General features: G+C 42.4%; 1 protein-coding gene across 1 annotated transcript; it reads right to left on the bottom strand.

The window, feature by feature from the left end:
• Positions 1-30: 30 nt before the first annotated feature.
• On the bottom strand, positions 31-4,626 carry LOC129861185 (transcription factor-like 5 protein). The gene is made up of 7 exons (XM_055932376.1): positions 4,517-4,626; positions 3,151-3,864; positions 2,853-3,003; positions 2,526-2,688; positions 2,125-2,314; positions 1,290-1,431; positions 31-1,153 (listed from the first exon to the last, which is right to left on the bottom strand). Exons 2-7 carry the CDS (start codon positions 3,861-3,863, stop codon positions 1,028-1,030), a joined length of 1,485 nt encoding a protein of 494 aa, XP_055788351.1. The 5' UTR covers position 3,864; positions 4,517-4,626; the 3' UTR covers positions 31-1,027.
• Positions 4,627-9,013: the final 4,387 nt, after the last annotated feature.

The following is a 9,013-nucleotide window of genomic DNA, read 5'->3' as shown; positions in this document are numbered from 1 at the left end:
TTTTCTACATATCAAGTTAACCAACTGAATGTTCATGCAATCAAACAATCAGGAGATAAACACAAAGGCAAGTAAATTAAGTCACATTTATTTTTAAATATCTAATATTAAGGTAATATGAAAAACTGTAATGGAAACTGAACTTTTTCCAGAGTTGTATATACAGAGTGGAGCAACACTGAACAATATACATTCTGAAGGCTGCATGTGGTTTACTGTTGCCACAAGTACCAAACAACCCTGTATAAAACACAAATTCAAAATAAATTACAATTGCAGATAAAGATGCACGTATGATTAAAAATGGAACTATATTACATATTTAACTAAACTGAAATCTAGTCAGTAGATCACCATGTTAACTCCTATCCTAGAGAAACAGTGCCTCCTGTGCATGACTTTCAGTAAAGCACTTTTTTTTTTATAAAAAGGTTTGTTGGCTCATAAAGAATCACAATTATGTAAAGTTTTATAAAAAAACATCTCTCCTTCCTCATACACACTAACCTGATCCATAGGAGTCCTGGAGTGCAGTTAAACTTGCATTGTACATTCAAGACCCTCAAAACCATGTTGGAATGTTACTTCCATGGTCAAACTTAAAACCTTCACCCGTTTTAATTATTGTCATTCATGAGGTTTGGAAGGGAAGCTCGTTTCAAATATTAGTCGAACGTGAACACTTTTAAGCAAAAATAAACATTTATGAAATCTCTGATACAAAAACTGTGCCCAAATAGATCAAGATGGAAAATTACATGGAGAACATGCTCTGTCAAGGGGGATAATAATCACAGAGGAAAAATAATATTTCAAGGTGTTGAAATAAAGCAATAAACAGAACACCCAAATCCCCTTTCTCCCCCCAAAAAAACAATCAAATGGATGTGTCTGTCCCTCTGGCAATACTTGATGCTTTTGTGACAGCTAACATTCCAAAGCCAAACCCGATGGATCACAGCTACTTTTGAGGGTAAAATAAATTAATAATAAATAGAATAATTATTAAATAGGTGTAGGTGTGTATTTACTGCTCCGACGCCTGTGGGGTGCTAGATGGCTCTGCTGTCTCCTGGCGGACCATGACCTGGCCTGAGGCACTGCTGGGCTTGAGCCGCTGACCAGTCTTGCCACAGAACGTGCCCTGGAACTCCTGAGGAAGCAGGCAGAGTCGGTCACCACTTTAGGAATACCTGTGCATCAGGACACTACAGCAGCACAACATCGCAATATGTCTGTTGGTGAGGTCATAGCCACATAGGGACTATCAACTTAGATCAGGCACTCACCTGTTTGATGGAGTCCCCGTACACCTCTCTGACGTACTTGAGGAAGGCGGTGGTCCATTGCAGGGTGGTGGCTTTGTCCGTCTCGTGGTTACAGAATGGCGCCAGCACATTCAGCTCATCACAGCAGAAGCGGATCCTCCTCCTAGAGTAAAAGGTGTCACTGACAGGAGCTTCTGTTTGTGTCAGTGTGTTTTTCTTTTATGTTTTAGGTATGGTTTGCTGTGCTGTGAAGCACTTTTTGACAAATGTACCATGTAAAAGTGTGAATGCTAATGAGCAAAAGTAATAACATGTGCCCAAGAGAGTAAAACGAGCACAGTTTGTGTGTCTGAGTACAAGTGTGATGGGTTCGGATTTCTAAAAAGGTTGAATATTATGAATCATTAGTTTTGCTAGAGACATGAGGGGTGCCATAGTCGAGGGTCTAACCCAGGAGTTAATGGTTATTTGTAGGAGGAAGGGTTATGGTGGGTGCAATTATGCTTACAATGTGATGAGTGCAGGGGAAACAATCGCATGTGGCAGTACTGATAAAGGGAGAGAGCTGTGGATAAGGGGGCGAGGTCAGGTAAGATTAAGGGAAGAGGAAACGTTTATTGCCCGTATCACTTTGTATCTTTATTGCTAGGCAGGAAACTATGTTTAGCGAGAAGGAGGAGACTCCACCCAAAGTGGGGTACATATACCACCACTATTGTAAACATGTTTTTTGTTGATTCAGCTGTTCGATCCTTTGGGAAGAATAAACCTGGTCTAAGCTTTCATAGTGTCCGTCAAGTTCTTACTCTGATAATTAAAACCTAACAAGTGTAAGCACAAGTGTGGGTCTGATTACCTGCGATCCCGCTCCTTGCTGTTGTGTCTCTCTCTGCGCTGGCTACTTTCCACTGGCGGCCCTCCTCTCTTTTTTGCCCCTGCTCCTCCAGTTGCTCTTCCCTCCACTGAGTCTGTGACAACGCCAGAGGTCTTGACAGCATATGTTCCACGGGTCCTACCGCGTTTAGCAGGCTTCGCCACAGCATCATCTGAAAGAGATAAAGACGGTGTTAAGATTTACAACAACAACAAAAAGAGTTGGATGTTATGTTCAGCAATACTACAGTACATGACATAGCCATGAGAAGCATGCAGAATTTGGAAAAGAAACAAATGAGACAAACTAAGCTGGAGAAAGACTGAACATTAAGTTTTGTTATGAGTGCCCTCCAAATCAAGCTGAACAGTGAACATACATACCTTCCACCTTCACCCAAACTTTCTCCTCTGTTGGGTTGGGGCTGTTGACGCATGGAACTTTGTCAGGCATCTTGTCTTGCCGATAGCTGAATGTGAAGTTCTTTGGAATGATCAACCCTTGATGCTTATTGGGGTCAAGCATATGAGGGACATTCCCATATCCCTAAGAATAGAAGACTTGTCAAAACATAGCACTGAATCCCTTCCTTGTAACAATATAAAACAATTACATTTTTATGAATTAGTAACATCAGTAGTAAGGTGAATGCACTCTGGATAAGAGCGTCTACTAAATGACTTAAATGTTAAATGTAATGTTGCTCATACTTGACGGGCACCAGCGATGGGGTTGAACATGCTACCATATGGGTATGACAGCTCAATAGGATTGCCCCGATCTGACCTCACCCACTTCTGTGGTTGTGGATGCATTGCTGCTTCTTGCGCCTCATTAGATTGATGAAGCATTGTTAAAAAACTGTAAAAGAAAGACAAATGTTGAGTAAATCAGTACTTCTTTGACAATGTGTTTTTAGTACTGTAGTAGAGAATTTACAGCTGTAAACAAAGTCTGGCTAGTATAGGCCTACATTATCGTCACTCAAAATGTAGGGATAAAACGTACTTGCTAAGAGCTGCTGATTGCACGTCCTGTTGTCTGGAGATGTCACAGGGGGCGCAGTTGAACCTCTTCTCCAAGCGAACTCGGGCGGGTGGGTTGGGCCTGGACAATAGCTGTGTGCTACCGTTGTTGTATGCTTCCAAGCCACGTTCTTGGGTCGCATCCACTGCACTCCTGACTTTAGCCAAAACGGAGCCGGGGACTTCACCGCAAGTGGTGGGGGTCCGTTCTCCAGGTATAACGTTCCCGTCACTGACCAATACCATTTTAATTTCCTTGATGTCAACCTGTCCACCCTGGTTCAAGCCGAGAATGTACTGCTGCTCATCAGTTGAAGTTGACATAGCATCAGGTGGAGTGTTCGGGGGAGACTTGGCTGGGTATTCTGCTTCGCAGTTTGTAGGTTGGGGTGCAGAGTTTTCCACGGTGAATACGGTAGTGTTGAACCGGGCATCTCCAGATCCCTCTGGACCAGCCGCTTGTGCCTCCATGTGTGACTGGATTATGTGCTGAAGGTGGGTGTACTCCACTTCTGTCATCTCCATCAGGTTGAGCTCAGTGCCTAAAATCTGGCTTTGATCATTTGGAACACACCCGTTTTGGCTCATGATCACCTCGACAGAATCTGGGTTGTACTGCCCCAATGCAGGTGACACATGAATGGTTTTACAAGCAGGTGACACATTAATGGTTTTACATGCCATGGACATCGACATCCTGTTGAGAGAAACATATGCTTAATGTCAGTTTAGAACAAGAACACTAGTTTCATGTTCAACATATCTATGTATCTGTCTGTTACCGAGGTCTATAACGTTAGCTAAATCAATGGGCTGATCTCTGGCTAACTAGCAATATACTTTTCCCGCTCTTATCGATCAATTCAGCTCAAGCGTCTCAATCTAAAATGGGCTAACGTTACAATCCAGCTACTCTATGTCAGCTCACTCCACACGGCAGGTAGCTTAGTGGTTAGAGCGTTGGGCCAGAAACCGAAAGGTTGCTAGATCGAATCCCCGAGCTGGCAAGGTAAAAATCTGTTGAACAAGGCAATTAACCCACTGTTCCTAGACCGTCATTGTAAATAATTATTTGTTCTTAACCGACTTGCCTAGTTAAATAAAAATACAGCTAACGAGCTACACTTATTCTTAATGAAATGTGGAATACAGCTAGCTATCCAACTAAATAGCTATTTGAAATTGTACTATTTAGTCAACTTAAAAGTAAACGTACAAATATGCGGTAATGTTAGCTAGCTAATGTTAGCTAGTTAAAGTTAGTTACTGTAGCCAGAAACTTTTCCATCATTCACTGACTGAAAAGTCACCACCCTTACAATTGTCTCAATTAAACATTTGATAACTACCTGAATAGATGGATATATTTGTATTTAAAATAGTCTTCAATTATAAGTTCATTAAATTATCAAAATCGTCGTCTTAAAACGGGCTCGTGTTTAGAATTTAACCAACCGACTTTGACAGACAGACCAGAGAACGAACGTGATTAGAAAGTAACTTGGGTGGCAACTGACGTCAGGCATTTTCATTGGCCCAAAAACAGAGCCTCTGCTGTCAGTGTCCATGAAAGTTGTTCTAAAATATTTTTGGGAGATTTGGTAACTTGCTTGACTGCTCCCATCGTCAAATGCTAGTAAATCCAACATTCAACGATGTTAATTATACTGAACGAAAATAAGTGGCGCAGCAGTCTAATAAGGCACTGCATCTCAGTGGTAGCGGCGTCACTACAGACCCTGGTTTGATTCCAGGCTATATCACAACCGGCCGTGATTGGGAGTCCCACAGGGCGGCACACAATTGGCCCAGAGTCATCCGGTTTAGGGTTTGGTTTGTTCTTAACTGACTTGCCTAATTAAATAAATGTTAAATTAAAAAATTAAGCTAAATGTGTTGGTCCCATGTTTCATGAGCTGAAATAAAAGATCCCAGAAATGTAGAGACTCACAAAAAGCTTATTTATCAAAAAGAAATTGCACAAATATGTTTACATCCCTGTTGTGAGCATTTATCCTTTCCCAAGATAATCAATCCACCTGACAGGTGTGGCATAATCAAGTAGCTGATTAAACAGCATGATCATTACATAGGTGCACCTTGTGCTGGGGACAATAAAAGGCCATTCTAAAATGTGCAGTTTTGTCATACAACCCAATGCCAGAGATGTCTCATGTTTTGAGGGAACGTGCAATTGATATGCTGACTGCAGGAATGTACACCAGAGCTGTTGCCAGATAATTGAATTTCTCTACCATAAGCCGCATCCAACTTAGTTTTTGAAAATATAGCTGTACGTCCAACCGGCCTCACAACCACAGACCACATGTAACCACGCCAGCCCAGGGCCTCCACATCAGGCTTCTTCACCTGCGGGATGGTCTGTGACCAGCCACCCAGACAGCGGATGAAACTGGGTTTGCACAACCAAAGAATTTCTGCACAAACTCTCAGAAACAGTCTCAGGGAAGCTAATCTGCATGCTCGTCGTCCTCACCAGGGTCTTGACCTGTCTGCGTTCGGCGTCGTAACCGACTTCAGTGGGCAAATGCTCACCTTCGATGGCCACTAGCATGCTAGAGAAGTGTGGTTTCAACTGTACCGGGCAGATGGCAGACAGCGTGTATGGGGTTGTGTGGGCGACCGGTTTGCTGATGTTGTGAACAGAGTGCCGCATGGTGGTGGCGGAATTGGGTTATCTTATGGGCAGGCATAAGCTATGGACACCGAACACAAATGCATTTTATCGATGGCAATTTGAATGCACAGAGATACCGTGACGAGATCCTGAGGCCCATTGTCATGCCATTCATCTGCCACCATCACCTCATGTTTCAGCATGATAATGCATAGCCCCATGTCGCAAGGCTCTGTACACAATTCCTGGAAGCTGAAAATGTCACATATCTGTATTTCCAGTCATGTGAAATCCATAGATTAGGGCCTAATGAATTTATTTAAATTGACCTATTTCCTTATATGAACTGTAATTCAGTAAAATCTTAGAAATTGTTGCATGTTAAATGTATATTTTTGTTCAGTGTATTTGCTTATGTGACAATTACCTCTAGTGCTAAATAATTCAGCTTTCCAATCCACCTGTTTAACCTAACGTAGTTCTAGCTGTGGTTCAACCAGTCACCAGGCCTTTTAACCGGTCAAGACTAGATGGTATACAGCTACGGACAGAATTTACTTTTCGTGGCAGGTTAGGAGAACTTACGCAGCAGGTTAGGATAATTAACGTAGTAGGTTAGGAGAATTTGGTTATGGTTAGGAAAATGGTTTGGGGTAGGGTTGGTTAAAATCCTACAATTCTCCCCAAATGACAAAAAATAAATAAATAAGCAGTTCCGTCCGTATGTGTATACCATCTAGCCATATCTATTTGCCATCTAAACTCCATCTTTCGACATAGAGCTCGACAGCTTGTAGTCACAGATATAACAATGAGAACATCTATGTTGTAGTCCTAAAACCCGGAAATTAGTTACCTCTGGTTCAGCCATTCCGTTCAAAATAACTGGGAACTCAGGAAAAATTCGAACAAATCATGACGTCAGTGAATCTTCAGGTCGGAAGTCGGAGTTCTAGAAAGAGGCCCGAGTACCCGGGTTGGAATTTCAAGTTGGATGACCGTTTAATCGTTTTTCCCCCCAGTCGGAGCTCGTTTTTTTCCCTAAGTCACCTTGTCCGAGAAGTCACCTTGTCCGAGAAAGAGTTACATGGTTATCAAAACGTCATGCCAGTGTAAGCCTACACAAAACACAGCCCTTATTTTAAGTGTTTCTGAAATTCCCTATGGGAAAAATGAATGGTGGAAAATCTATTGGAACCATTTCCCTGTTTGACTGCTCTATGGGGAAAATTATTAGGGAAAGAATCACCCTATTCTTAACTCCGCCGAACCATGGCGGAGTTAGTGCGTTACATCTGACAAAAAGACGGCATTACTACACTGCTCAAAAAAATAAAGGGAACACTTAAACAACACAATGTAACTCCAAGTTACATTAATTTCCCCCATAGGAATGGCAAAACGAACAAGAGGTAACTCTTTTAGGACGACAAGCTGGCGAGCTCTATGACTATACTTTTAACACGTGCAGTAGGCCTGTTGGTTGGGCAGATACATGGACCCTATATGGATCTGAGTGTTTTCTCAGGGACTGATACATGTACAGTGCCTTTAGAAATAATTCAGACCCCTTGACCTTTTCCACCGTTTGTTATGTTACAGCCTTTTTCTAAAATTGATACGTTTTTCCTTCCTCATAAATCTACACACAATACCCCATAATGACAAAGTAAAAACAGGTTACAGTAATACATTTTTGCTAATGAATTAAAAACAGAAATAGCACATTTACACAAGTATTCAGAGCCTTTACTCAGTACTGTGTTGAAGCACATTTGTCAGTGATTATAGCATTGCATCTTCTTGGGTATGATGCTACAAGCTTGGCACATCTGTACTTGAGGAGTTTCTCCCAATCTTCTCTGCAGATCCTCAAGCTCTGTCATGTTGGATGGGGAGCGTTGCTACACAGCTATTTTCAGGTCTCTCTAGAGATGTTCGATCGGGTCTAAGTCCAGGCTCTGGCTGGGCCACTCAAGAACATTCAGAGACTTGTCCCAAAGCCCCTCCTGCGTTGTCTTGGCAGTGTGCTTAGGGTTGTTGTCCTGTTGGGAGGTGAACCTTCACCCCAGTCTGAGGTCCTGAGTGCTCTGGAGCAGGTTTTCATCAAGGATCTCTGTACTTTGTTCCATTAATCTTTGCCTCAATCCTGACTAGTCTTCCAGTCCCTGCCGCTGAAAAACATCCCCATAGCATGATGCTGCCATCCCCACCATGCTTCACCTTAGGGATGGTGCCAGGTTTCTTCCAGACGTAACGCTTGGCCATTAGGCCAAAGAGTTAAATCTTGGTTTCATCAGACCAGAGAATATTGTTTCTCATGGTCTGAGAGTCTTTAAGTACATTTCTGGCAAACTCCAAGCGGGCTGTCATGTGCCTTTTACTGAGGAGTGGCTTCCATCTGGCCACTCTACCATAAAGACCTGATTAGTGGAGTGCTGCAGAGATGGTTGTCCTTCTGGAAGGTTCTCCCATCTCCACAGAGGAAGACTAGAGCTCTGTCAGAGGGATCGGGTTCTTGATCACCTCCCTGACTAAGGCCCTTCTCTCCCAATTGCTCAGTTTGGTCAGGCAGCCAGCTCTAGGAAGAGTCTTGGTAGTTTCAAACTTCTTCCATTTAATAATGGAGGCCACTGTGTTCTTGGGGACCTTCAATGCTGCAGAATATTTTGGTACCCTTACCCAGATCTGTGCCTAGACACAATCCTGTCTCGGAGCTCGACAGACAATTCCTTCAGCATCATGGCTTGGTTTTTTCTAACATGCACTGTCAACTATGGGACCTTATATAGACAGGTGTGTGTCTTTCCAAATCATGTCCAATCAATTGAATTTACCACAGGTGGACTCTAATCAAGTTGTAGAAACATCTCAAGGATGATCAATAGAAACAGGATGCACCTGAGCTCAATTTCAAGGCTCATGTGTCTGAATACTTATGTAAATAAGGTATCTGTTTTTTCTTTTTAATACATTTGCAAAAATTTCTGCCAAAACTTTTTCCGCTTTGTCATTATGGGGTATTGTGTGTAGATTGCTGAGGATTATTTTTTAAATCCATTTTAGAATATGGCTGTAATGTAACAAAATGTGGAAAAAATCAAGGGGTCTGAATACTTTCCGAAGGCACTGTATGTAGCAGCAGATGATAGCCATGTAGTCGTGGGCTATACTCGGCCTTGTTTCAGGGTAGTAGGTTGGTGGTTGA

Source organism: Salvelinus fontinalis, chromosome 8 (genome assembly GCF_029448725.1).
Source record: "Salvelinus fontinalis isolate EN_2023a chromosome 8, ASM2944872v1, whole genome shotgun sequence".
In the NCBI taxonomy this organism is placed as follows: Eukaryota; Metazoa; Chordata; class Actinopteri; order Salmoniformes; family Salmonidae; genus Salvelinus; species Salvelinus fontinalis.
Note: the sequence above shows the minus strand (reverse complement) of the source record. Positions and strands in the feature narration are given on the sequence as shown.

Excerpts from the sequence above, each read along its gene's own strand:
- LOC129861185 (XM_055932376.1), bottom strand. The coding sequence starts at position 3,863 with ATGTCGATGTCCATGGCATGTAAAACCATTAATGTGTCACCTGCTTGT. Across the intron at positions 3,004-3,150 it reads CAATCAGCAGCTCTTAGCAA|TTTTTTAACAATGCTTCATC; the intron begins GTACGTTTTATC and ends TTTCTTTTACAG. Across the intron at positions 1,154-1,289 it reads ACGGGGACTCCATCAAACAG|GAGTTCCAGGGCACGTTCTG; the intron begins GTGAGTGCCTGA and ends CTGCTTCCTCAG.